General features: G+C 45.8%; 2 protein-coding genes and 1 pseudogene across 2 annotated transcripts in view; 1 reads left to right on the forward strand and 2 right to left on the reverse strand.

Annotated features, from left to right (window-relative positions):
• On the reverse strand, positions 1–27,933 carry CHCHD4 (coiled-coil-helix-coiled-coil-helix domain containing 4). Its single transcript, XM_066245233.1, has 3 exons — positions 27,713–27,933; positions 11,609–11,707; positions 1–1,143 (listed from the first exon to the last, which is right to left on the reverse strand). The coding sequence occupies exons 1-3, from the start codon at positions 27,732–27,734 to the stop codon at positions 839–841; spliced, it is 426 nt and encodes a 141-aa protein (XP_066101330.1). The 5' UTR covers positions 27,735–27,933; the 3' UTR covers positions 1–838.
• The window catches only part of XPC (XPC complex subunit, DNA damage recognition and repair factor), a 286,669-nt gene that overhangs the window by 182,696 nt on the left and 76,009 nt on the right, over positions 1–27,964 (reverse strand). The gene's annotated exons all lie outside the window — the stretch shown is intronic.
• LOC136314166 (ubiquitin-conjugating enzyme E2 D3-like) lies at positions 7,827–9,262 on the forward strand (annotated as a pseudogene).

A 27,964-nucleotide genomic window follows, 5' to 3' on the forward strand; every position in this document is an offset into this window, starting at 1 on the left:
TCAGGTAAAAAACCATGTTTTCTTTTTAATTGACCATTAAATTCACATTTCCTTTTTGGTTGTTACTTTGGTACCAAGTAGGTCCCCACCTCTTGAGAACATTGCACCTGAACAGGTTGACATAGAGCCAGCGTGAACACAGGCCCCAAACCAGGGCTTTTGGAATAACAAGTACAGCAGAAAACAGCTTTTTCTTCATTTAGAAAGGGACTGTGAATAGGAGGATCCAAAGCTCCACTTTCTAAAAAGAAAACCTGGAGCCCAATGTAAAAATGGAAACCAAAATGTATCAGAAACAAAGCATGGTACCTCCTCACATACTCAAGGTCATGATGGTTTTTGAGAAACAAGGATCTGATTATCTGGCCTCTTGTATTAGAAATGGCCCCATTCCAGCAGTTTTAAAGAAAGATGTTGTTTCTATTTCATTTCCCAAATGGTTATAAAATCTACTAAAAGGGAGATAATGAATCAGAATAAATCATCTCACTCACAAGAGACAATCCAAGATAATGATTTTTGGTTGCTGATAATATTCAGCACATTATTTCAAGGTGGCAAAATCTGGAGTAATCGGAGAAGAGAATTCTGAAGCGGCAGCAACATTCACGGATAGAATTATCTGACACATACATAAAACCTCATTTTTTTTCAGTGTATATGTTAAGGGGCCAAGACCCCTGATCATCAAAATAAGTTATTTTGTACATTACAGTGCACAGAACAATAGAGGGAAAGACACTTTCTTGGAGAGAGACCAAAAGGCATTTTGCAAAAGGTTCATATCACTCTACGGTGGAAGGCCGTAGTCCAGTCCAGTGCTACAGCATGGCCTTCATTAGCTTGACCCCTCCTCTTCTTTGGTTGTGGTGGCCTCATTGGGAGCTGTCTCTTCTGAACGTTCTGCTGGCTTCTTCTCTTCCTCTTCCTCATCCTCATCGTCTTGGGGATAGAGGTCTGGGTACTTCTGCATGCATTCCTGCATTGCCCGGAACTGGTCTACACAGTCTGATCCCTTGACATCCTCCGTGCTATAGTGGAAGCAAGAAAAGGCCGACTTGAATTGCTCCCCACAGGGGCCACTGGCCATTCCCCCAAGGCATGGGCAGTTCCAGTTAATGTCTCCATTTGGCAGGATCAATCCTGGAATAGGAGATGGGTAGGGAAAATGTGAGAGATGCGCCCTGAGGTTTCAGAAAAAGTAAAACCAAGTCCAGTCCTCACAGGCCACTTAAGTGGTGAACAGTAATCACTGTTGGCTGGCAGGAACTTGCCTGTGGACCTACCTCTTAGATCAGGTTCAAATGCCTGGAGCAAATCCAGTAATCCTGGCTCAGGTGGAGAGAAGCTACTATTGGCAATTTTCTCCACCTGCAACACTGATCAATATTCTAAGCCACTTCCTAGGGCTGTGGCTGTCCTTTAAGAACCATACACTGAAATCCATTTAGTCTAAAGCAGAAGCCATCACTTGGATGGTTGATGAGAACCTTTTTAAAGCCCAAATGCTTTAGGAAGCTGGGGTATTAATCTCCTCCTACCAATCCCTGCTTCTCACCACGGGCCCTGTTCCTTAAGCCCCCTTCGCTCTGTGGCTGCTCCCAGAAGTCACACAGTGTGAGGACTGGTAAAAACGAGGAGCTTGATCCTTCTGCATTGTCTAAGAAGCTGTCCAAGACATGTTTTACAAAGAAAAGGTAAGTGGCATACCAGAGTGGACTGATTCCATTGTTGTAAAAGTGAAAAACTTAGGGGAAGACTAACCATATTAATCAAACTAACATGTTGTACATGTGTTGGGAAGTAGGGTTTTCATTTCAATATTACATATGCCCCTAACTTTTGAATTTTAAACTTTTTACCTTTGACCTTTGTCCACATCTAAATAGTATTTCCCAGTTTTCTAAAATGCTTTTAAGATGGTAGCTCATCTTCAGCTTTGTGACAGACATGAATGGAAATAGGACTGATGTAGAATTCTTCTACATAAGTCAACTACAGAGACTGAAAGCACTCTTTAAGAAAGACTCTTAAGCCTGACCAGGCGGTGGCACAGTGGACAGAGCATCGGACTGGGATGCGGAAGGGCCCAGGTTCGAGACCCCGAGGTTGCCAACTTGAGCGCGGGCTCATCTGGTTTGAGCAAAAGCTCACTAGCTTGGACCCAAGGTCGCTGGCTTGAGCAAGGGGTTACTTGGTCTGCTGAAGGCCCGCGGTCAAGGCACATATGAGAAAGCAATCAATGAACTAAGGTGTTGCAATGAAAAACTGATGATTGATGCTTCTCATCTCTCTCCGTTCCTGTCTGTCTGTCCCTATTTATCCCTCTCTCTCTCTGTCCCTGTTAAAAAAAAAAAAAAGACTCTTAAGTGCCCAGTAAAATTATAAATGATTTATCACTCCAGGGAAATACCCAGGTCTAGTGCTCTGAGCTAGTTAGTTTTCAAAGTCCTGGGCCTAGGCTCAACCCTGTCTCTCTTTTTTTTTACAGAGACAGAGAGAGTCAGAGAGAGGGATAGATGGGAATAGACAGGCAGAAACGAAGAGAGATGAGAAGCATCAATCATTAGTTTTTCAATGCGACACCTTAGTTGTTCATTGATTGCTTTCTCATATGTGCCTTGACTGTGGGCCTTCAGCAGACCGAGTAACCCCTTGTACAAGCCAGCAACCTTGGGTCCAAGCTGGTGAGCTTTGCTCAAACCAGATGAGCCCGCGTTCAAGCTGGCGACCTTGGGGTCTTGAACCTGGGTCCTCCACATCTCAGTCCGATGCTCTATCCACTGTGCCACCGCCTGGTCAGGCTCAACCCTGTCTCTTAACTCTAACTTAAGCAGCTTTGGTGATCAACAAATCTGCTGCTGTGGTTTCTCACTAGTAAGAAAGGCGGTGCAGACAGCAATGGGAACTGGCAGGCAGTGAACCACTGGCACTACTGATATCTGCAGTGCATGTTCTCGTATATTAAGCTATACGTGGTAAATCATGTAACCCTACCAGCAACCTTCTGCAGTGGGTATTACTAATCCCAGTTTATACATGAGGTATCTGGGGTTCAGCGGGGTCCAAGTAAAGATGACAGTCAGGGACCTTAGGATTCTCAGAGCCCATGCTCTTTGCTCCGTATCTCATCACCTTTCCCAACTTTGCAGGCCAGCTCAGTGCTGGAAGCATAAACTAATGCTGCCTCCTGGAGGCTCAACTCTGCTAACTTAATACCTGCACAAACAGGTTCCAAAGAAATAACAGATTATAATACTAACATTTAAAAGTAATAGTTCTTGGACATACAAATGGTCAACAGATACATGAAAAGATGCTCATCTTCACTAGCTATTCGAGAATTGCAAATCAAAACTACAATGAGATACCACCTCACACCTGTTAGATTGCTATTATCAACAAGACAGGTAATAGCAAGTGTTGGAGAGGCTGTGGAGAGAAAGGAACCCTCATTCACTGCTGGTGGGCATGCAAATCAGTACAACCATTACTGAAGAAGGTATGGTGGTTCCTCAAAAAATTAAGAATAGGCCCTGGCCGGTTGGCTCAGCGGTAGAGCGTCGCCCTGGCGTGCGGGGGACCTGGGTTCGATTCCCGGCCAGGGCACATAGGAGAGGCGCCCATTTGCTTCTCCACCCCCCCTCTCCTTCCTCTCTGTCTCTCTCTTCCCCTCCCACAGCCAAGGCTCTATTGGAGCAAAGATGGCCCGGGCGCTGGGGATGGCTCCTTGGCCTCTGCCCCAGGCGCTAGAGTGGCTCTGGTCGCAACAGAGCGATGCCTCGGAGGGGCAGAGCATCGCCCCCTGGTGGGCAGAGCTTCGCCCCTGGTGGGCGGGCCGGGTGGATCCCGGTCGGGCGCATGCGGGAGTCTGTCTGACTGTCTCTCCCCGTTTCCAGCTTCAGAAAAATACAAAAAAGAAAAAAAAAAGAAAAGAATAGAATTCTCTCCCTGGCCACTTGGTTCAGTGGTAGAGCATCGGCCTGGCATACAGATGTCCTGTGTTCGATTCCCAGTCAGGGCACACAGAAGATGTGCCCATCTGCTTCTCCTCCCCTCCCCTTCTCCCTTCTCTTTCTCTCTCTCTATACTTCTCCTGCAGCCATGGCTCGATTGGAGTGAGTTGGCCCTGGGCGCTGAGGATGGTTCCTTGACCTCTGCCTCAGACACTAAGAAATAAAAAGCTTAGTTGGGTTCTGGCCGGTTGGCTCAGTGGTAGAGCGTTGACCTGGCGTGCAGGAGTCCCGGGTTTGATTCCCGGCCAGGGCACACAGGAGAAGCGCCCATCTACTTCAACCACCCTCCCCCTCTCCTTCCTCTCTGTCTCTCTCTTCCCCTCCCGCAGCCGGGGCTCCATTGGAGCAAAGATGGCCCGGGCACTGAGGATGGCTCTGTGGCCTCTGCCTCAGGCGCTAGGATAGCTCTGGATTCAAGAGCGACGCCCAGATGGGTAGAGCATCCCCCCTGGTGGGCATGCCGGGTGGATCCTGGTCGGTGCATGCGGGAGTCTGTCTGACTGCCTCCCCGTTTCCAACTTCAGAAAAAAAAAAAAAAAAAGCTTAGTTGGAGCAGCTGAGCAATGGCCTCAGATGGGCAGAGCATCGCCCCCTAGTGGGCTTGCCAGGTGGATCCTGGTTGGGGCACATGCAGGAGTCTGCCTCTGCCTCCCCTCCTCTCAGTGAATTAAAAAAAAAAAAAGAATAGAATTACCATATAACCCAACAATCCCTCTACTGGGTATCTACCTCCAAAACTTGAAAACATTGGTATGTAAAGACACATGCACCCCCATGTTCATCGCAGCATTATTTAGTGATATTGACATGGAAACAAGTGAAGTGTACCTTGATAGAGGATTGGATAAAGAAGATATGGTGTGTATATATATATACACACACAATGGAATACTACTCATAAGAAATGATGACATAGTGCCTGACCAGGCAATGGCGCAGTGGATAGAGCGTCGGACTGGGATGTGGAGGACCCAGGTTCGAGATCCCAAGATCGTCAGCTTGAGTGTAGGCTCATCTGGTTTGAGCAGAAGCTCACCAGCTTGGACCCAAGGTCGCTGGCTTGAGCAAGGGGTTACTCGGTTTGCTGAAGGCCCACGGTCAAGGCACATATGAGAAAGCAATCAATGAACAACTAAGGTGTCGCAACACAGAAGAAAAACTAATGATTGATGCTTCTCATCTCTCCGTTTCTGTTGTCTGTCCCTGTCTCTCTCTCTCTCTGACTCTCTCTTTGTCTCTGTAAAAAAATTAAAATAAAATAAATGATGACATAGTGACATTTATGACTCGGGACCTTGAGAATGTTATACTAAGTGAAATACGTTAATCAGAAAAAGCTAAGAACTGTATGATTTCACACGTAGGCGGCATATAAAACTGAGACTCATGGACATGGATAAAAGTGAAGTGGTTACCAGGGGAAGGGGGATGTAGGGGAAGAATATGGATGAGGTGGAGGGAAGAGTATAAAGAGGGACAACTATAAGCTGACAGAAAATGATTTGACTTTGGGTGATGGGCACACAACATAATCAACAGTTCAAATGCTATGGAAATGTTTACCTGAAACCTATGTACTCTTATTGATCAATGTCACTGTGTTAAAGTTAATTTTCTTTCTTTCTTTCTTTTTTTTAAGACAGAGAGTGAGTCAGAGAGAGGGATAGACAGAAACAGACAGACAGGAACGGAGAGAGATGAGAAGCATAAATCATTAGTTTTTCATTGCCTGTTGCAAAACCTTAGTTGTTCATTGATTGCTTTCTCATATGTGCCTTGACCGCGGGCCTTCAGCAGACCGAGTAGCCGGAGCCAGCGATCTTGGGTTCAAGCTGGTGCGCTTTTTCCTCAAACCAGATGAGCCTGCACTCAAGCTGGCGACCTCGGGGTCTTGAACCCGGGTCCTCTGCATCCCAGTCCGACGCTCTATCCACTGTGCCACCGCCTGGTCAGGCAAAGTTAATTTTCTTAAAAAAGAAATAACAATAATAGTTTAGGTCTGCAGGAGCCCTTGTTTCATTATTTATCAGAGGAAGGTGAGCTAGAATGGCAGTTTCTTACAGAGAACACTATGAAGCCAATATGCACTTTAGGGATATGATGTAAAAACACATGGACTGTAGAGTCAGTATATTAAATTAAGCCCAGATGCAGTGTGTTTTAAAACTAGTAATTTTGCAATTGAGAGCTCAGAACCTGGGTCCCAGAGTTTTCTGTTTTATATGCTTCTTCACACAATTATTCACAAAAAGGGGTTGTAAAGACAAATGGGATCCGACAGTATACTGTAAATCAGTAGTTTTCAACCTTTTACACTGGGGACTGGTGAAAATAGGAGAATTATTTTGGGGACCACTAAGGCAGAAATCACCCTGAGCATAAGCAAATTCGATTAAGATTACTGGGTCTCTAATCTTCATACACCATCAGGGTGATTAACTCTTTCACAGACCAGCACGAAATTTCTGGTGGACTGGTTTACAGACTCGCAGTTGAAAACACCGCTATAAATGACAGAAGCAGGTAGGAGAAAAAATAAGAGTACTGATAATGACTGGCAGGAACAGGAGGGAACTGTGCTGTCTCCAGGCAGACATTTTATTTATTTATTTTTATTGATTGATTTTCAAGAGACAGAGGGAGAACGGAAAGAGGAGGAGAGAGAGAAGCATTTGTTGGTCCAGTTAGTTCTGTGTTCACCAGTTGATTTCTTTTGTGCCCTGATCAGGGATCAAACTTGCAACCTTGGTGTTTTGGGATGACATTCTAATCAACTGAGCCTACTGACCAGGACCAAATGCATTCAATTTTTATAAAAATACTGCCTGACCTGTGGTGGCACAGCGGATAAAGCGTCGACCTGGAACGCTGAGGTCGCTGGTTCGAAACCCTGGGCTTGCCCAGTCAAGGCATATATGGGAGTTGATGCTTACTGCTCCTCCCCCCTCTCTCTCCCTTCTCTAAAATGAATAAATAAAATCTTAAAAAAAAAAATACTATGAGTGGCCTTGGCCGGTTGGCTCAGTGGTAGAGCGTCAGCCTGGCGTGCAGAAGTCCAGGGTTCGATTCCCGGCCAGGGCACACAGGAGAAGCGCCCATCTGCTTCTCCACCCCTCCCCCTCTCCTTCCTCTCTGTCTCTCTCTTCCCCTCCCACAGCCGAGGCTCCACTGGAGCAAAGATGGCCCAGGCGCTGGGGATGGCTCCTTGGCCTCTGCCCCAGGCACTGGAGTGGCTCTGGTCTCAACAGAGCGACGCCCTGGAGGGGCAGAGCATCGCCCCCTGGTGGGCAGAGCATCGCCCCCTGGTAGGTGTGCCGGGTGGATCCCGGTCCGGCGCATGCGGGAGTCTGTCTGACTGTCTCTCCCCATTTCCAGCTTCAGAAAAATACAAAAAAATAAAAATAAAAAAAAATAAAAAAAAATACTATGAGTCAGCTCTGGCTGGATAGTTTGGTTGGTTAGAGCTTTGTCCAGGAGTGCAGAGGTTGCTGGTTCAATCCCTGGTCAGGGCACATACAGAACAGATCAATGTTCCTGTCTCTCCCTCTCCCTTTCTCTCTTGCTAAAAATCAGTAAGTAGAGAGCAGACATCTTGTGGCTGTGTGGTGCGCGTGAGCCCCATAGGGCAGGGAGGCACCAGCTGCTGCACGGGGAGGAGGCCAAGACTGCAGCTTGAGGGAGGCCCCGGCCCCTCAGCGCCTGTGTCTGGCAGAACTGGCATGAGATGAAGAGACAATTTTTCCCTGCTGCCGGGATAATCAAGAGTTTTGGCCGGACCTTTGAGCACACACCGAGATAGTGAGGAGCCAGATGCAAAGCAAGACTATGGTGCTGAAATGGATTAATAAGGAACTTAGTGATTTGGCCCGTGACCCTCCAGCACAATGTTCTATAGGTCCAGTTGGGGATGATATGTTTCATTGGCAAGCCACAATTATGGGACCTAATGACAGCCCATATCAAAGCGGTGTATTCTTATTTATTTATTTATTTATTTCAGAGACAGAGAGAGAGTCAGAGAGAGGAATAGACAGGGACATACAGACAGGAACGGAGAGATGAGAAGCATCAATCATAAGTTTTTCGTTGCGCTTTGCAACACCTTAGTTGTTCATTGATTGCTTTCTCATTTGTGCCCTGACCGCGGGCCTTCAGCAGACTGAGTAACCCCTTGCTCTAGCCAGCGACCTTGGGTCCAAGCTGGTGAGCTTCTGCTCAAACCAGATGAGCTCACGCTCAAGCTGGCGACCTCAGGGTCTTGAACCTGAGTCCCTCGCATCCCAGTCCGACGCTCTATCCACTGTGCTACCGCCTGGTCAGGCTAAAGTGGTGTATTCTTTTTGACAATTCATTTTCCTACAGACTACGCCTTCAAACCACCTAAGGTTGCATTTACAACAAGAATTTATTATCCAAATATTAACAGTAATGGCAGCATTTGTCTCACTATTCTAAGATCACAGTGGTCTCCTGCTTTAACTATTTCTAAAGTTCTTTTATCCATTTGTTCACTGCTATGTGATCCAAACCCAGATGACCCCCTAGTGCCAGAGATTGCACGGATCTATAAAACAGACACAGATAAATACAACAGAATATCTCAGGAATGGACTCAGAAGTATGCCACGTGATGCTACCTTAAAGTCAGAAAAACCTGCATTATAGCTGGAATAAACTTTAAATTACTGTTCCTTTTTTGCTTTTCTTATCCGGCTGCTCCCCTATCAGACCTCATCTTTTTTAATTTTATTTTTTGTTTACCTCCCTCCATTCATTCACATGCTCATCTGAGAAGACTTAAGTTCTTCCAGCTCTGGACAATAACTGCTTTTAGAAACTGTAAAGTAGATTAAAGAGAACAGTTGCCCAAGATTCAGAATTTTTTAAAAAATGGAGCATGTGTATTATGTGGCCAATGTCTTCACTCTAACTTGGTTATGAGACTAAAACCATTCCTCACTGCTCTAACATGCTGAAGAAATCATCTGAGGGGGAGGGAGATGGATGCTCAGTTGTCGCATCAAAGGAAGCAGCATTATTCTAGCAGCATCCATTCTGTTTAAGCCTTCCACTGTTAGAGATCTGAGGTTACATGATATACTTTATGCTCATAACTGATGTGGCTGGAGAATTGGTATTGAATTTATAGCATCAGCAGAACAGAAAATGTGATGTATTTTATGCATGTCAATAAAGGAATGACCTGTTCTTGTTCTACAGAGAATGGAAATTGGAAGTCAAACACCTTTTGTATTCCAAAATAGGGTCTCAAACATTTTTGTAATTTTCATTTAAATTGTTAGGAGGCCTGGAGCTGTTAGTTCATCTATCTTCCAATACACTGTTTAATATAGCACTGAATAGATGATGTAAGTTGTCAATGGATGAGTGATCAACTAATAGCTCTGCTAGTAATTGATTTATTTTTCTTCAATAAAGTTGCATAAACCAATAAGTTAGCTGCCTGGATTAATCAGTATGGGAAACAATCTTTTGTAAATGCAAAGCTGTTTTTGTATATACTGTTGGGATTTGCTTCATTGTTTGACATCAAATGATGATGTAAATTTCAAAACAGTGAATATTTTGCCATGTTCAATTAAAAGTACACAGTCTGTTACAGGTTGACACCTTGATTGACCTGATTTATGCAGAATTAATAAGCTGTCCAGATAGTGTAGCTTTAACATGCTGCTGGCCACCCTGGGTTCACAGATGGACTCTGGACCCAGCAGTGTTAAACATGTACATGGAGTTTAAGAACTTTAGTTTCCAGGTGCAGCCCCGTTCGAACTACATGTTTTCTTCACCTTGTACACTTGACAGCTAAAAACAAACCATATAACACAGGGGTAATAATGGGGTTAAATTTACAAAATAAAGTACTGTTTTGGTGTTAAAAAAATTAACAAATAACTGTACTGTCATTCTCAGAAATCTCTGTATAATGTCTGCACTCCCTACTATTCCTGAAAGGGTGCTAGATAATGCCTCGTGAGCTTTCCTCTAATCCCCAAGGAGCAATAAGGGTAGTAAATAGTGTCCTACCTAAGAAGAAACACTTTAGTTAGCATTTGAAAAATTTCAACCAGGGAGTCCATACTTTACAGGTGGCTCCTACAAGCTCTTCCAACCACCTGGATGTCAGGAAATGCTTTAGATTGATGTAGTGGTACTGTTTACGATATATGGTCCATTTAAGAATACTGCACACACACACACAGCCACCTTACACAGGCTGGTTTAAGTCCTAGTAAGTCCTAGAGTCCACAGTCCAAAGTTTTTGGAGTGATGCCCTGGGCCCAAGTGACCATTAGTTGAGTTGTGTGGAATAGTGCTGACTAGGTTAGTTGAATCCTGCTGCTAGAAAACTGTCCTTCTATCTCAATTGAGTTTTTCTACTTCATAGAACAAGGTGTGTGGCTCTTCGGTGCCTGCTTGCTAAGAGTCTACAGAAATGGCAGAATTCAGTCTGGTAACTTGATTAAACAGGAGGATCCCTGTCAACTATCTGGAATGGCTAAAATCCACTGACATCTCCTCAAAAAAAATTTTTTTTTGTATTTTTCTTAAGTGAGAAGCAGGGAAGCAAAGAGAGAGACTTCCACATGCACCTGACTGGGATCTACCAGGCAAGCCCACCAGGGGGTGATGCTCTGCCCATCAGGGGCTGTTGCTCCGTTGCAACCGGAGCCATTTTAGCACCTGAGGCAAGGCCATGGTGCCATCCGCAGCGCCTGGGCCAACTTGCTCCTGTGGAGCCTTGTCTGTGGGAGAGGAAGAGATAGATAGAGAAAAGGGAGAGGGGGAAGGATGGAGAAGCAGATGGTCACCTCTCCTGTGTGCCCTGACCAGGAATCGAACCCAGGACATCCACACGCTGGGCCAACACTCGACCACTGAGTCAACTGGCTAGGACTACCTCCCCAAAATTTAATCATGGGAAGAACCCAATCAGCAGCTTAAGCCAATGCAAAAACTTAAGAAAAAAAGAGGCAGAAGACTTCCGTGAGGGGAAACTCAGGTTCTAGCCTAATGGTCAGGAAAGGTATCAGAACAAAGGCCCCCAAACAGCCCCTTACACCTCTGAGGGAGACAGACTCACTGTCCTGAAAGATGCTCCATGGCTGAGATGCATATCTGAAAACTCAGCCTTGGCTAGGACAAAATGGGAACAAAGTTGTTCTTTTTTCTTAAGTGAGAAGTGGGGAGGCAGAGAGACAGATTACTGCATGCGCCCTAACTGGGATCCACCGGGCAAGCTGCCTGTGGGGCAATGCTCTGCCTGTCTGGAGCCACTGCTCCATTGCTCATTAACTAAGCTATTTTAGTGCCTGAGGCATGGCCATGGAGCCATCCTCAGCACCTGGGGTCAACTTGCTGCAACTGAGCCATGGCTGCAGGAGAAGAAGAGAGAGATAGAGAGAGAGGAGGGAGAGGGTGAGGGGTGGAGGAGCAGATGGTTGCTTCTTCTATGTGCCCTGACTGGGAATCAAACCCAGTAAATCCACACACCAGGCTGACACTCTACCACTAAGTCAGGGAACACAGTTTTGAACAATGAACTTTCCCCCCAGCCCCACATCACTCACCATGCTCCTCATATGGATCATTGGGATCGTCAGCCACCAGCTCTGCATTGCTTGGAGTTTCATGGTCTTCTTTGGTCACAAATATGATTCGATCCTTCCCTAGAGTTTGGAGAGCAGAAGGCTCCTTTACTCAGGAGCAGTGAATCAGCCCTAACCCAAAAGAGTCAAATAAACCAAGGTTGAAGACTGTCCCAACCCCAAAGTGAGGTGACCAACAAATTGTCCTCTGTGGTCTGAGTCACTGACTCTGCACAACTCACAGTTTAGCACCCACTTTTACTGAGTACTTATGGCTGGGACGAAAACTCCACCAAGGTCTTGGGCGAGGAGGATGATAGCACACCCTGTCTACCATATGTATCCCACCATATGTATCCTTCACATGAAAGATGAGATGCCCCAATCCTACCAAATGCAACTACTTTTAGCTCCCAAATTTGCTATCATCCCAGCGGTGCAAGAAGTCTTCCTTCTTCCCATCAAGAAAGAAGCCGTCTTGTTCTCTGTTCTGGGAATACGCCTATGCCTTTCCCTTCCCTCTCCTCCTTCTCCTCGTCCCCTTCCAGGAATGTTTACCTTGTTCCTCTCTTTCTCCTAAACTCTAAGGCAGGGGTCTCAAACTCGCGGCCCGCCGAACAACTTTGTGCGGCCTGCAGACTAATCCATGAAGTTCAAAATATTTTGGATAAAATTAAGTAAGCCCGTGGATTAGTTTGAGACCCCTGCTCTAAGGGATCTCACAAGACTTGCCACCAGGGGAGCAGTGGGCAGTGGCAGCTCATGCCAGGCTAACCTAAACCTGTCTCCAAGGTCGCCTTTCTTCTTTCTTCTTGCAAACCAATAAATTCTCCCTTTAGTTTCTGCATATTATCTCTCAATAAAAATACAAAAGAGAGAGAAGAGAAAGAAAGAAAGAAAGAGAAAAGAAAGAGAGAGAGAGAGAAAGCAGTCTTCCCACAGTGCTTGACTGTCCATGTTATTTCCCATCAACCTGTGAGCACCTCATACACTGGTCACATCTCCCTTCCTCCCCAAGCCTTGCAAGGATCTTTGGTCAGTCAGAGTTCAGATAATACTTGTGGAATGACAATGGCTTCCTAAGCCAGGGATGCTCAGAATGCCTGCTGCTGGGCACACCCACTTCCCAGACTATGTAAATTGCTTTCACTGTCCTGGGAACAGGGCATGGGTGGGTGGAGCTTGAGGGACAGAAAAAAAAAAAAAAGCCAACGAAAAAGAAGAGGGTTCAAGATCATAGTGTAGGAAAACCTGAACTCCATCTTCTCCCATGGACACGCTGTGTCTACAGGTACATATGGAATAACTTTTAAAAAAACCTAGGTTGTCTGAGTGACAACTGCATATTGGGCAAATGAGAAGAAAACTACATCAAAGTAAGAAGTAGAGAGGCCTAGAGGCTGGGACACAATCTCATCATAAACCTCATCCCCCCATCGTGGTGACCTACAAACGACAGAGAACTCAAAACCTGGTGCTTCTCCTTGAGGAGCGAAGGGATGAAACCCCACATAGAGCATCCTGGCTTTTAAGACACACACGAGAGATGAGGCCCCCCAACACCTAACTTCAAAAACCAACAGGACCCGTGTCCCAAGACCCACAAGATTACAGTGATCTGAGAAACTGCTTTTTTTTTTTTTTTTTTTTTTTTTTTTGAGAGAGAGAGAGATAGATAGATAGATATGAAGGGACAGACAGGAAGGCAGGAATGGAGAGAGATGAGAAGCATCAATTCTTCATTGTGGCTCCTTAGTTGTTCATTGATTGCTTTCTCATATGTGCCTTGGGGGGGAGTTACAGCAGAGTGAGTGACCCCTTGCTCAAGCCAGTGACTTTGGGCTCAAGCCAGCGACCATGGGGTCATGTCTATGATCCTACACTCAAGCCAGTGACCCCGTGCTCAAGCTGGTGAGCCCGTGCTCAAGCCAGCAACCTCGGAGTTTGAAACCTGCGTCCTCTGCATCCCAGTCTGACGCTCTATCCACTGTGGCACCGCCTGGTCAGGCTGAGGAACTGCTCTTAAAGGGCCTGTTCCAGGGTCCAGTTAAGAGGCAGCTGATCACACCCAAACTTAAAGTGAAGGAGGATCTCCTGTGTATATTACAGTGTTGGACTGACGCATCTAGTATAATTTGACACACTCTGATGGAACACTCTGGGGTTGAAGTCTGGGGGCACCATGTTTGTATTTTCTTTTGCTGTATTCCAGAGCACCAACATCTCCCAGGGGGAGCTTTTACATGTGTCTGGTACCTCAATCTCTGCAGCTGCCACCTAGGGGGGGCCTCTTGATCACCTAGCTCCCTGGTCGGCAGACTGCGGCTCTGAGCCACATGCGGCTCTTTGGCCCCTTGAGTGTGGCTCTTCCACAAAATACCATGTACAGGTGCTACCTCGATAAGGAATGTACCTACCTACATAGTTTAAGTTAAAAAAATTTGGTTCTCAAAAGAAAGTTCAATCACTGTACTGCTGACATTTGGCTCTGCTGACTAATGAATCTGTCGACCACTGACCTAGCTCATTAGCGACTATTATGAACAAGTATACTTCAACAAATCGGACAACCTCTAAGACATGAATAAATTACTAGAAACACACAACCTACTATGATGAAATAGAAAATCTGAACAAACTGATTACTATTATTAGTAATTAAATTAATTATCAAAAAATTTCCAAAAAACAAAAGTCTAGGACCAGAGGGCGTCACTGGTAAATTCTACCACATATTCAAGGAAGAACAATTTGAAGAGGAGGAACTCTTCCAAACTTATTTTATAAGGCAGCATTACCCGGATACCAAAACCAGACAAAGATGCCACAGAAAAGATAATTACAGGCATCATTTTTTTTTTTTTAATAATAAAAAATTCTTAAGCCAGAAACAGGGAGAGACAGTCAGACAGACTCCCGCATGCGCCCGACCGGGATCCACCCGGCACGCCCACCAGGGGCACGCTCTGCCCACCAGGGGGCGATGCTCTGCCCCTCCGGGGTGTCGCTCTCTTGCGACCAGAGCCACTCCAGCGCCTGGGGCAGAGGCCGAGGAGCCATCCCCAGTGCCCGGGCCATCTTTGCGCCAGTGGAGCCTCGACTGCGGAAGGGGAAGAGAGAGACAGAGAGGAAGGAGAGGGGGAGGGGTGGAGAAGCAGATGGGCGCTTCTCCTGTGTGCCCTGGCCGGGAATCGAACCCTGTACTTCTGCACGCCAGGCCGACGCTCGACCACTGAGCCAACCGGCCAGGGCCTTACAGGCATCATTTTAAAAATAAAATTTGCCATTTTAACCATTATTTATTTATTTATTTATTTTTAAAGACTTTATTCATTTTAGAGAGGAGAGAAATAGAGAAAGAGAGAGAGAGAGAGAAAAAGGGGAGGAGCAGGAAGCATCAACTCCCATATGTGCCTTGACCGGGTAAGCACAGGGTTTTGAACTGGTGACCTCAGCGTTCCAAGTCTACGTTTTATCCAGTGCACCACCACAGGCCAGGCTACAGGCATTATTTTTTATTTCATTTAAAATTTTTTTTATTTATTCATTTTAGAGACAGACAGACAGACAGAAAGGAGGAGCAGGAAGCATCAACTCCCATATGTGCCTTGACCAGGCAAGCCCAGGGTTTCGAACTGGCAACCTCAGTGTTTCCAGGTCGACACTTTATCCACTGCGTCACCACAGGTCAGGCTACAGGCATCATTTTTGATGAACACAGATGTAATAAGAATCCTCAGCAAAATATAAGCAAACCAAATCCATCAATATAATAAAAAGATCATACACCATAATCAAATGAAACTTATTCTAGGTATGAAGTGATGGTCCAACAGCTGCAAATCAGTCAATGTGATATACCACATTAATAAACTGAAGAATAAAAATCATATGATCATCTCAATTGATGCAGAAAAAGTATCTGACAAAATCGAACACCCATTTTGATAAACACTCTCAACAAAGTGGGTATAGAGGGAACATATCTCAATATAATAAAGGCTATATCTGACAAGCCCACAGCAAACATCACATTCAATGGTGAAAAGCTGAAGAACTTCCCCAAGATCAGGAAATATAAAAAGATGCCTACTCTTGTCTGACCAGGCGGTGGCGCAGTGGATAGAGCGTCGGATTGGGATGCAGAGGACCCAGGTTCGAGATCCCGAGGTCGCCAGCTTGAGCGCGGGCTCATCTGGTTTGAGCAAAAGCCCACCAGCTTGAACTCAAGGTCGCTGGCTCCAGCAAGGGGTTACTCAGTCTGCTGAAGGCCCATGGTCAGGGCACATATGAGAAAGCAATCAATGAACAAGTAAGGTGTCACAACGCGCAAATGAAAAACTAATGATTGATGCTTCTCATCTCTCTCCATTCCTGTCTGTCTGTCCCTGTCTATCCCTCTCTCTGACTCACTCCCTGTCTCTGTAAAAAATAAATAAATTAAATTAAAAAAAAAAAGAAGATGCCTACTCTTGCACTTTTATTCAGCATAGTATTGGAAGTCCTAGCCAGAGCCATTAGGCAACAAAAAGAAATAAAAGGCATCCAAATTGGAAAGAAAAAATGAACCATCACTATTTGCAGGTGACATATTATGTATAGAAAACCCTAAACACTCCATTAAAAAAAGCTGTTAGATCTAAAAATTCAGTAAAGTTGCAGGACACAAAATCAGTATACAAAGTCTGTTGAGTTTTTATAACCTAATAATGAACTATCACAAAGAGAAATTTTAAGACAATCCTATTTATAATAGCTTCAAAAAGAATATAATACTAAGGCCTGACCAGGCGGTGGCACAATGGACAGAGTGTCGGTCTGGGATGCAGAGGACCCAGGTTCGAGACCCCAAGGTCTCCAGCTTAAGTGCGGGCTCATCTGGTTTGAGCAAAGCTCACCAGCTTGGACCCAAGGTCGCTGGCTTGAGCGAGGGGTTACTCCGTCTGCTGAAGAGAAAGCAATCAATGAACAACTAAGGTGTCACAACGAAAATCTGCTGATTGATGCTTCTCATCTCTCTCCGTTCCTGTCTGTCTGTCCCTATCTATACCTCTCTCTGACTCTCTCTCTGTCCCTGTAAAAAAAAAAAAAAAAAAAAGGAAAGAAAGAAAAAAAAGAATACAATACTTAGGAATAAATTATCCAAGGAAGTGCAAGACCTGTATATTGAAAACTATAAGCCATTAATGACAAAAATAGAAGATACCAATAAATTTAAAGATATTCCATGCTCATAGATTAGAAGAATATTATTAAAATGTCCATATTACCCAAAGCAATCTACAGATTCAATGCAATCCCTATCAAAATTCCAATGGCATTTTTCACAGAAATAGAACAACATGCATGGAACCATGAAAGATCCCAAATAGCCAAAGAAATCTTGAGAAAGAAGAACAAAGCTGGAGGCACCATCCTCCAATTTGAAACTATTTTGCAAAAGTAAATTGATTAAAACAGTATAACACTGGCATAAAAACAGATACATAAATCAGTGGAACAAAGTGGAGTCCAGAAAGAAACCCAAGGACATATGGTTAATTAACTTACGACAAAGGAGTCAAGAATATACAATAGGGAAAGAACAGCCTCTTTAAAAAATGCTGTTGGGGAAACTGGACAGCCACATGCAAAGAATAAAGCTGGACCACGGTTTTATAATATACACAAAAGTAAGTCAAAATGAATGAAAGACTCAGACATCAAACCTGGAATTACAAAACTCTAAAAGAAAACAGGCAACAACTTCCTTGACATGGGTCTTGGCAAAGATTATTTTTAACCTGACATCAAAAGCAAAGGCAACAAAAGGAAAAAATAAACAAGTTGGACAACACCAAACTAAAAAGCTTCCACCTAGCAAGGAAACCATCAACAAAATGAAAAGGCAACCTACGGAATTGGAAAAATATTTGCAAATCATGCATCTGACAAGGGGCTAATATCCAAAATATAATAAAAACTCATACAACTTGATAGCATTAAAAAATCTGATAAACCCTGGTCAGTTGGCTCAGTGGTAGAGCGTCAGCCTGGTGTGCAGGAGTCCCGGGTTCGATTCCCGGCCAGGGCACACAGGAGAAGCGCCCATCTGCTTCTCCACCCCTCCCCCTCTTCGTCTTTCTCTTCCCCTCCCGCAGCCAAGGCTCCATTGGAGCAAAGTTGGCCCAGGCGCTGAGGATGGCTCCATGGCCTCTGCCTCAGGGCTAGAATGGCTCTGGTTGCAATAGAGCATCGCCCTAGATGGGCAGAGCGTCGCCCCCTGGTGGGCATGCCGGGTGGATCCCGGTCGGGAGCATGCAGGAGTCTGACTTGCCTTCTTGTTTCCAACTTCAGAAAAATACAAAAAATACAAAAAAAAATCTGATAAAAAAAATGGGCAGGTTATCTGACTATACATTTTCCCAAAGAAGATACACAGATGGCCAACAGGTATATGAAAAAATTAGCTCTACAGTGTGTCCGTAAAGTCATGGTGCACTTTTGACTGGTCACAGGAAAGCAACAAAAGACAATAGAAATGTGAAATCTGCACAAAATAAAAGGAAAACTCTCCCAGTTTCATACCTATTCAGTGCAGTTCGATGTGGGCTCACGCACAGATTTTTTTAGGGCTCCTTAGGTAGCTATCCCGTATAGCCTCTACAGACTCGTCACTGATGGCCTACCAGAATGGGGTTTCTCCACCAAACTTCCGGTTTCCTTCAACTGCTTATCCCACCGAGTAATGTTATTCCTATGTGGTGGCGCTTCCTTATAAACGTGCTGATATTCACGTTGCACTTTGGTCACAGATTTGAATTTAGCGAGCCACAGAACACACTGCACTTTCCTCTACCGTCCACATTTCGACTGGCATGGGTGTGGGCTGCTCTGCCGTATACACGGTGTTACGTCATCAACTATCTGCACATGCGCACATGCTGCCACATCATCCTATAGAAACTGGGAGGGTTTTCCTTTTATTTGATGCAGATTTCACATTTCTATCGTCTTTTGTTGCTTTCCTGTGACCGGTCAAAAGTGCACCATGACTTTACGGACACACTGTATATATCATTAATCATCAAAGAAATGCAAATCAAAACCACAATGAATTATCACTTCACACCTGGTAGAATAGCTGTTATCAAAAAGATTAGGCTCAGGCCCTGGCCGGTTGGCTCAGCGGTAGAGTGTCGGCCTGGCGTGCGGGGGACCTGGGTTCGATTCCTGGCCAGGGCACATAGGAGAAGCGCCCATTTGCTTCTCCACTCCCCCCCTCCTTCCTCTCTGTCTCTCTCTTCCCCTCCCGCAGCCAAGGTTCCATTGGAGCAAAGATGGCACGGGCGCTGGGGATGGCTCCTTGGCCTCTGCCCCAGGCGCTAGAGTGGCTCTGGTCGCGGCAGAGCGACGCCCTGGATGGGCAGAGCATCGCCCCCTAGTGGGCAGAGCGTCGCCCCTGGTGGGCGTGCCAGGTGGATCCCGGTCGGGCGCATGTGGGAGTCTGTCTGACTGTCTCTCCCCGTTTCCAGCTTCAGAAAAATACAAAAAAAAAAAAAAAAAAAGATTAGGCTCAGTGGTAGAGCGTCAGCTCGGCATATGGAAGTCTAGGGTTTGATTCCCGGCTAGGGCACACAAGAGAAGCGCCCATCTGCTTCTCCACCCCTCCCCCTCTTCTTCCTCTCTGTCTCTCTCTTCCCCTCCCACAGCCAAGGCTCCATTGGAGCAAAGTTGGCCTGGGCGCTGAGGATGGCTCTATGGCCTCTGCCTCAGGCACTGGAATAGTTCCAGTTGCAAGGGAGCAACGGCACGGATGGGAAGAGCATTGTCCCCTGGTGGGCATGCCGGGTAGATCCCAGCTGGGTGCAGTGTGAGTCTGTCTCTCTGCCTCACCACTTCTCACTTCAGAAAAGTACAAAAAAAAAAAAAAAAAAGATTAGAGGACTTGGGTCAGTTGGCTCAGTAGATAAAGCCTTGACCCAGCATGCCAGAGGTCACAAATTTGACTTCTGGTCGGGGGGTGGGAGGGTCCATGCACATATGAGAAGCAATCAATGAGTGTATAAACTAAATGGAACTAAGTGAAACGAGTTGATGTTTCTCTCCCTCCCTCTTAAATCAATGGGGAAAAAAAGTAGAACTAATGAGTTTTGGTGAACATAAGGAGACATGACAATAAGTCATGTAAACTGTTGGTGGGACTATAAATGGGTTACTATGGAAAACAGTATGATGGTTTCTTAAACAATTAAAATAGAACTACCATATCATCTAACAATTCCACTTATGGGTAATTTATTCATGAAAAACAAAAATAGCCAAAAAAGGCCTGGCCTGTGGTGGCACAGTGGACAGAGTGTTGACCTGGAACACTGCAGTCCCGGGTTCGAGGCCCTGGGCTTGCTGGGTCCAGGCACATACAAGAAACACGCAATGAACAACTGAAGTGCCAACTATGAATTGGTGCTTCTCGTTCTCACACCATCTCTCTAAAAATCAGTAAGTAGCCTGACCTGTGGTGGCGCAGTGGATAAAGCGTCGACCTGGAAATGCTGAGGTCGCCGGTTCGAAACCCTGGGCTTGCCTGGTCAAGGCATATATGGGAGTTGATGCTTCCAGCTCCTCCCCCCTTCTCTCTCTCTCTGTCTCTCTCTCCTCTCTCTCCCTCTTTGTCTCTCTCTCTCTCCTCTCTAAAAATGAATAAATAAAATAAAAATCATTAAGTAAAATCTTAAAAAAAACCCCAAAATATATGCACCCCATGTTTACAATAGCCAAGGTATAGAAACAACTTAAGTGTCTACTGCTGGATGAATAGAGAAATTACAGTGTATCTACAATGGAATATTATTCAGCCATGAAAATAAAATCTTGCCATTTGCAACAACATGGATGGACTATGAGGGAATATGCTAAGTGAAATAAGAAGGAGAAAGTCAAATACAAGATCTCTCTTATACATGGAATCTACAAAAAAAAACAAGCTTAGCCTGACCAGGCGGTGGTGCACTGGATAGAGCATCAGACAGGGATGCGGAGGACCCAGGTTTGAGACCTCGAGGTCGCCAGCTTGAGCGTGGGTTCATCTGATTTGAGCAAAGCTCATCAGCTTGGACCCAAGGTCGCTAGCTCGAGCAAAAAGATTCCTCGGTCTGCTGAAGGCCCGTGGTCAAGGCACATATAAAGAAGCAATCAATGAACAACTAAGGTGTTGCAACGCGCAATGAAAAACTGATGACTGATGCTTCTCATCTCTCTCTGTTCCTGTCTGTCTGTCCCTGTCTATCTCTCTCTCTGACTCTGTCTCTGTAAACAAACAAACAAACAAACAAACAAACAAAACAAGCTCAGCCTAACCAGGTGGTGGTGCAGTGGATAGACTGGAATGCGGAGGACCCAGGTTTGAAACCCTGAGGTCTCAGGCTTGAGCAAGGGGTCACTCAGTTTGCTGTAGTCCCCCCGCCCCTGTCAAGGCACATATGAGAAAGCAATCAATGAACAACTAAGGTGCTGCAAGGAAGGATTGATGCTTCTCATCTCTCTTCCTTCCTGTCTATCTGTCTGTCTGTGTCACAAGAAATAAAAACAACACAAACAAAAACAAAACAACCCGCAAACAAAAAAAACAAGCTCATAGATATAGAGAACAGATCTGTGGTTGCTGAGATGGGGGGAGGGAATGAAAGAAATGATGAACTTTTTTGTTGTTGTTTGTTTAAATAAATTGAATTTAAAAAAAGATAATTTGTTTCTAGCTCCCCAGGGATTTACCCACAAGGTTCAAGATACAAAAAGTCTGAGCAAGTATGAGAACTATCTGACCTGTGGTGGCGCAGTGGATAAAGCATTGACCTGGAATGCTGAGGTCGCTGGTTCAAAACCCTGGGCTGGCCCGGTCAAGACATATATGAGAAGCAACTACTATGAGTTGATGCTTCCTGGTCCTCCCTTTGCCTTTCTCTCTCTATCCTCTCTCTCAAATCAATAAATTAAAAAAAAAAAAAAGAATGAGAACTATGACAAGGTGAGAAGTGCACAGTGGGTGCCAGCCAGCAGACCTATGCAGCCCACTCAACTGATGTAGCCACTAAAGTCTGTCCTAGAAGATACCTTGTGGCAAAATACCTCAGTCACCTGCCTCTGAAAGGCAGGGAGTCTGGGAGTGCTGAAGGTCAAGGCTTCTTCTAGGCCTGCTGGGCTCCTAATCATAGTTGGGAGAAGAAAGAGATCAAGATGATGGGGGACACTATGGCAGTTCACCACAGTCCATGAGGCCTGGGGGCTATTTCCCAAAAAGTGGGCCTGGGAGAGAAGGGGCTATTTCACTGAAGTGCTGAGGTTATTAACTGCTGTGATAATCTGCAGCTTGTTTATTAATTTTTAGAACAATCATCTAACCTGAACATAATAGGTTGAGCAGCAGGATTAGGACTGATGCCCTCCAAAGATCAGCACCAGAAAGACGTCTTAGTCAGACCTATGTACCTGGCTGCCAGAGGGTCCTGAGCTTCCAGAAAAGCAAACTGGTGGGAGCCAAATTCATTTTATATGAGGAGGTTCTACTCATGGCAGGCACAGAAAAGAGAATCAGTACTGAATAAACAGGATAAAAGTATTCCATAGCTCACTTCATCTAGCCTTACAGTGACCCTGTAAAGTTTTCTTACCTTCATTTGACACAGCGTAACGAGCAAGGCCCAGATCAATGACTAAAAACCAACTAGCTGGAAATGGCAAGGCAGGCACCTCACCTACTGGACTCCCTCCTCGACTCTCTCTCCCCTACACCTTGTAGCTGTTGGCACGTGTGCTCACCTTCCTAAAACCTGCGGCCATCAGCTAACTACACAGCAGGTATCTGTATGATACTCCCTCTGTGGGTGGGGAGCATGTTCTTCTCAGTGCACACGTGCTGCATGGTCATCAGTTTCCCCGGCAGTCCCTGAAGGGGCTGGTCCTACATGTCAGCTAGTGGCTGCCATCTTGTCATGACCTTCACAGGAGACCCATTTTAACGTGATGAGCCAAAGGCTCTGGGAAGTGAGTTGCTCACTCAGGCTTGGAATTTGAACCCAGCCCTGAGACTCCATAGGCCACACTATAGAGATCCTTTCCACACACCTGCTCAGCCCCCACAACACACAAAATAAGAGTAATAATGACAGCTTGACACTGAGTACTTAGCATGACTCAAACACTACCCTAGGAGCTTTGGGCAGGAATAACTGTTCCACACAATTAATTCTGACCCAAAATCCTTGACCAAGAAGTTTAGAATTAAGTCAATGAGTGCTTGCTGAGGGCATAAACAGGAGGTTTCTTCTAAGCTACCTGGTGAAGGGAAAGATAAATTCTATACCCCTAACTACCCCCGCTGACCTAGGAGATCTGGAATGATAGGACTCTCGTCTAGAAGAGGATGGAGATGCTTGGCACTGAAGACTTCTCCAGGCACCATCCAAATGTGCTCTTGGAGAGGGCCTTCGTCAGTGGCCCGGAGTGAATTAGCTGTGGGAGCAGAGGCTAGGCCTGCAGAAATGTGGCTCTCTGACTGCTGCTGGCATATTTCTTTTATACCCCACCCCTGCCTTTATGTTTAAGATAGTTTAGTCACAGGTATGCTAAGAAAAACCAAAGAAAAAATTTTGGGCCTATGCTTGGGCTGCCATATTTAAGGAAGAGGCCTGGGGAAAGCATGGGGGTGACAGCAAAAAAGAGTGACACTTCCAGTAAAAAGGACAGTTGAGGGGACAGAGAAAAGGCACCTTGGAGCTTTTCACCTTTGGTAACAGTAATGACAGGTGACCCTCTGCATGCACAGCACCTGGACCTCTACCTTACCTGAAGTTTCCATGCCTGGATCTGGTCTCTGCCTCCAGACCTCACATCTGTTTCAGAGAAGACTGCTTTTCCCATATGGCCTGGGAAAGCATCTGGACCAGGCAGCCAGGACACGTTAAAGTACCTAATGACCTTGGTAATCATGGACAGTTTTCAGAACACTTGAAAGCAACCTGCAAAAATGCTGAATGCTACGCAGAATAAGCTGACAGCAAATTTTTCAGCTCAGCTCTGACAATTTTGTTTACTAAGATCTCAGCTAGGTCCAGACCAATGATGAGGCCCAGAGGCCAGCCCTCACCCAACAAAAGTTAAATCAAGCTCTCTGGCACATCATTTACATTGCTCACTGGCTTCAGAGGTAGTAAGCCAGGTGTGGGAATCACAGGCCTACCACAGTCCCACCAAGAATGTTCCAGGTCTCTCCCATAGGACCAAGTCCTCTCAAGCACCTCCTGGACATCCCTCTTAAAGGTTGTACTGGATGGACAAAGGTGATATTGTGATTATAGTAAGAAATATATGTATTTCCAGGCCTTTGCTTCCTAGAATGTTTAAAAAAGTAAACACAAAGACAATACTTATTTACTCCTAACAGACCCTACTATGAAAGAAAGACATAGTCCTAAAAATGCCAGCTAGTAGGGTAATCAGGCACCTTCTTGGGGTCCCAGGGAATGAGGTGTCCCCACCACCTCAGCCTACCTACCATGGTAAACAAAGAAAGTGAAAGAGTTTCTGCTCTCCCCTGAAATCCCACTCAGATAGCATCAAATGCCAAGGACAAAATGGCCAAGAAAAGAGGCAATCAGAGGCTAGAGATGTCAATAACGTTTTAGAAGTGGAACCGCTGACAGAAGAGTGCTCTCTGATGATGAAGAATGCTGGAGGGGAAGTCAACTAAAAGTAAATCAATTCCCATCCCAGGACCCTGGTAAGGGTGGGAATTCAAGGCCTCAGGGTTCTCTCTGAAAGCAGGACTTCAGAGTGGGGCAAAGAACAGGACTGAGCAGTTGGATACCAAGACACCCCCAATTATATAGTTTTACTCTCTGTACAGCTATCCTTGACTCTTGTCTTCTCTCACACCTCTATCATCAAATCAGGTTGGCCCTAGCTTCAAATATGTCTGGAAAGATCTGTATCCCTCACATGACCCCATCTTCCACTATTTGTTCCCATCATCCAGCACCTTCTGGTGTTTACTTGAATGTGCTGAGCACACACATCCCTCTGGGCCTTTGCATAGGCTGGTCAACAGTAGCACACTCCCTCCGATGTCTTCATACCACCTGCTCAGATGACACCTTCCCTGATCACTCTGCATACCCCTCATCCTACTTTATTTTTCTCCAAAGCACTTTTCCTCACCTAACATAATATATATTTATTTACCAACTGTCAGCTCCTTAGGGCAAAGCTTTGTCTCTTCCATTCATTGCAGTATTCCCAGAGCCTGGAACAGAGTGCCCAGAACATAGTGAGTAATCAATATTTGTTGAAAAAGTAAATGGAGAGCCTGACCAGTGGTGGCACAGTCAGTGGACAGAGAATCAACCTGGGATGCTGAAGTCCCAGGCTCAAAACCCTGAGGTCACCGACTTAAGCATGGGCTTATCTGGCGTGAACGCAGGCTCACCAGCTTGAGCACAGGGTCACCAGTTTGACTGAGGAATCACTGACATGATCCTATGGTCACTGGCTTGAGCAAGGGGTCACTGGCTCAGCTGGGGCCCTCTCCTCGAGTCAAGGCACATATGAGAAACAATCAATGAACAACTAAAGTGCCACAACTATGAGTTGATGCTTCTTATCTCTCTTCCTTCCTGTCTCTCTCTTGCTAAAAAAAGAAAGAAAAAAGTCAATGGAGAAACTGAACTCTGGATTAGGACATGCAGCAGAGGGGCAGGAAGACAGGATGGTTATTACCATTAAGCACTTTAGAGGAAACTATTGGATGAGTGGTCTCACCTTTTCTCAGAAGGGGTAATGTGAACATGCATGGGATCAGTACACATCAGAATCTGAGCATATCCAACCCAGACGAGTCCACGGTGCCATGAGGGCAGATTTTGTCACTTGTCTCACTACTAATATGTGCGGTAAATGGTAATAAATGTTTGTTGACTGAACAACAGGAGAGGGCTGGCTCAGCATTAGAAAAGGAGAAAATTAAAGAAAAGGAACAGTGAGGTGCTGGCAGAGAAGAATGTGGGCAGCCGAAGGCCAGAAAGCAAGGCTGAGCCATGCTGTGGAATGCCTTGAATGTCAGGCTAAGAGCTTTACCCTGAGACTGGGTGGTGGGTGGACCCCTGAAGTAAATAAATCTGCACAGGCTAGTGATTCAATCAGAACAGACTGTACATGTATGCAGTTTATTTGATAAAGACTTGAGCACCCATTTGTAGACCAGGCCGTGTGCTAGATCCTGGGAATGCAACCCATCTAATTCTCTTAGCTCAGTGGGGGAAGAGAGACAGGAAATAAGATGACAAACATAAACAAGGTAATTTCAGAAATTTTAGGATATGCAAGACACCGAGGGTCAGGGAAAACCTCTCTGAGGTGACATTTGAGCTAAATCTTATAGGATGAGGAGCCAGCCATGGGAAGAGCTAAAGGATGCAAAAGAAAGAACCAAAAGGCCAGTGTTTCTGAGCCGTGACAGAGTGGTTAGAGATCAGGCTGGAGCTAGATCAGGTGGAACTTGGATCATATAAGCCCTTACATGGCAAGGAGTCTGTGATCATTTTTCTAAGTTTCATGAAAAGTGTAAAAAAAACTGGTGGGTACAAAAACAAAAAGTTGGGGATTTAGGGGACAGTGGGTGTGGATATAAACTAGGGAAGGCCTGAGTGTTTTTCAATTCTTATCCCTAAACTAAGAACGAGAGAGATCTTTGAACCAGGAAAAGATAAGGACCCATGATTTGGTGGAAGATGGAACCCGCCTCAACTTCCCAGAGGACCTGTGACTCCTACCTCAAGGGTAAGGAGTGGTTTTATTGATTTGCACAGCCTCATTATACCCCAAAGGCTCAAAATTACATGCTAATTTAGACTCATAAAAAGAAAATTAAAAATGAGACCCACTGTCCAACAAAGTGATGAGGGCAGAGGACTTTCGTCTATGGCATAATTAAGTATTAATAAGCAAAAATAGTACTCATAGCAATAAAAGTGAGTATTATGGCTTTATGACCCAGGAAAAGAGGAGCTCTAGAAGCAAGGTGGGGTGAAGAAGAGGTTTAGCATTTTAGATTAAGCTGTTCCCCTAACTTGATGTATGACCTTGGGTAGGTCAACTTCTCTGGGCTTCAGATCCCCTGAATTAAACTGAGGGGCCTGAATTATTCACCAAAGAATTTCTCTTTGTAGTTTCTCAGGTGTCCACCATCCCTATCACCTGGGCCAGAGAAAGTTCTTCATGAATATCTGATGAATGAATGAAGATCAACTTCTTTTAAGTTCTCATTTTTCAAGATTGACAGCTTGTAGAATGAGAGGCCTGGAGGCTTCTGAACTCTCCAAACCCAACTTGTGTGTGTGTGGGGGGGTGTGTGTGTGGGGTCTTCCCAGAAAAGGGCTCCCTGGAACCCACTGGGCACCAGATTGGACAGTGCAGTTCTGGAACTGGACTGCTATGGCTCAAACCCCAGCTCCACGAGTTATCCACTGCGTGGCTTTAGCCAAGTCACTCTGGGTCTTAGCAAAGCCTGACTTAACAAAGGTCATTGCGAAGCCAAGGATAAGCCCTATAAAGCTCCTTGAAGAGTGCCTATGAAGCTGGGCTCAATAAGTGTTCTCGTGGGTGGTACTTCTATCACTCCAGCACACCACCTAACTCGTGTGGCAACTTTTCAGGACAGTTACAAGGCGCGTGCAAATTGTAACACGTGGTATGTGGTAAGAGCGATAGTAATAATTAGTGACAATAAATTCCCAATTGCGAGCCAGAGGAAACGTGACTCAGCACTTCCCTTACCGGCTCGGATCTAGTTTCTAAACTCCCATGAGCTGGTCCCTCTGAGATCCCAGTTCGAGCCTCGCCGTGACCTTGGAACAGCTTCGAACCGCCGGTCTCGGTTTTCTCATCAGCAACCCCGCCAATTAGCCGGCTCCAACGGTCCCGAGGAGGGTACCCCGGGCCGCCTCAGGGTGCCAGCACCGGCAGCGGGTTCACTGGGTGCCGGAGCCAGCGGGGGCAGCAAAGACCCCGGCGGGCCCTCGTAGGCCGGTCTCCATCGCAGCTCACCCTCCCTACCTTCCTGCCGGCAGTAGGCCATGGCTGCAGCCCAGCACTCAGACTTCACAGTAGTAGCGGCAGCAGCAGCGACAGCTTCACGCCGTGACCTCTCTTCTCTGGCAGGGCGGGAGGCTTCGAGGCCCGCGCGAACCCGCCCCCTCCAGGCCTGCCCGCCGCGCGCCTGCCTCCGCGCCTTCCCAGCCCCAGCTGCGGGACCCTTCAACAGGGAACTACGCTTCCCAGCAGGTCGCGCGCCGTCCGGCAACTCTT

The sequence above is a fragment of the Saccopteryx bilineata genome, chromosome 10 (genome assembly GCF_036850765.1).
Source record: "Saccopteryx bilineata isolate mSacBil1 chromosome 10, mSacBil1_pri_phased_curated, whole genome shotgun sequence".
Lineage (NCBI taxonomy): Eukaryota > Metazoa > Chordata > Mammalia > Chiroptera > Emballonuridae > Saccopteryx > Saccopteryx bilineata.

Excerpts from the sequence above, each read along its gene's own strand:
- CHCHD4 (XM_066245233.1), bottom strand. The coding sequence starts at position 27,734 with ATGGCCTACTGCCGGCAGGAAG. Across the intron at positions 11,708-27,712 it reads GGCCTACTGCCGGCAGGAAG|GGAAGGATCGAATCATATTT; the intron begins GTAGGGAGGGTG and ends TCCAAACTCTAG. Across the intron at positions 1,144-11,608 it reads TGATCCATATGAGGAGCATG|GATTGATCCTGCCAAATGGA; the intron begins GTGAGTGATGTG and ends CTCCTATTCCAG.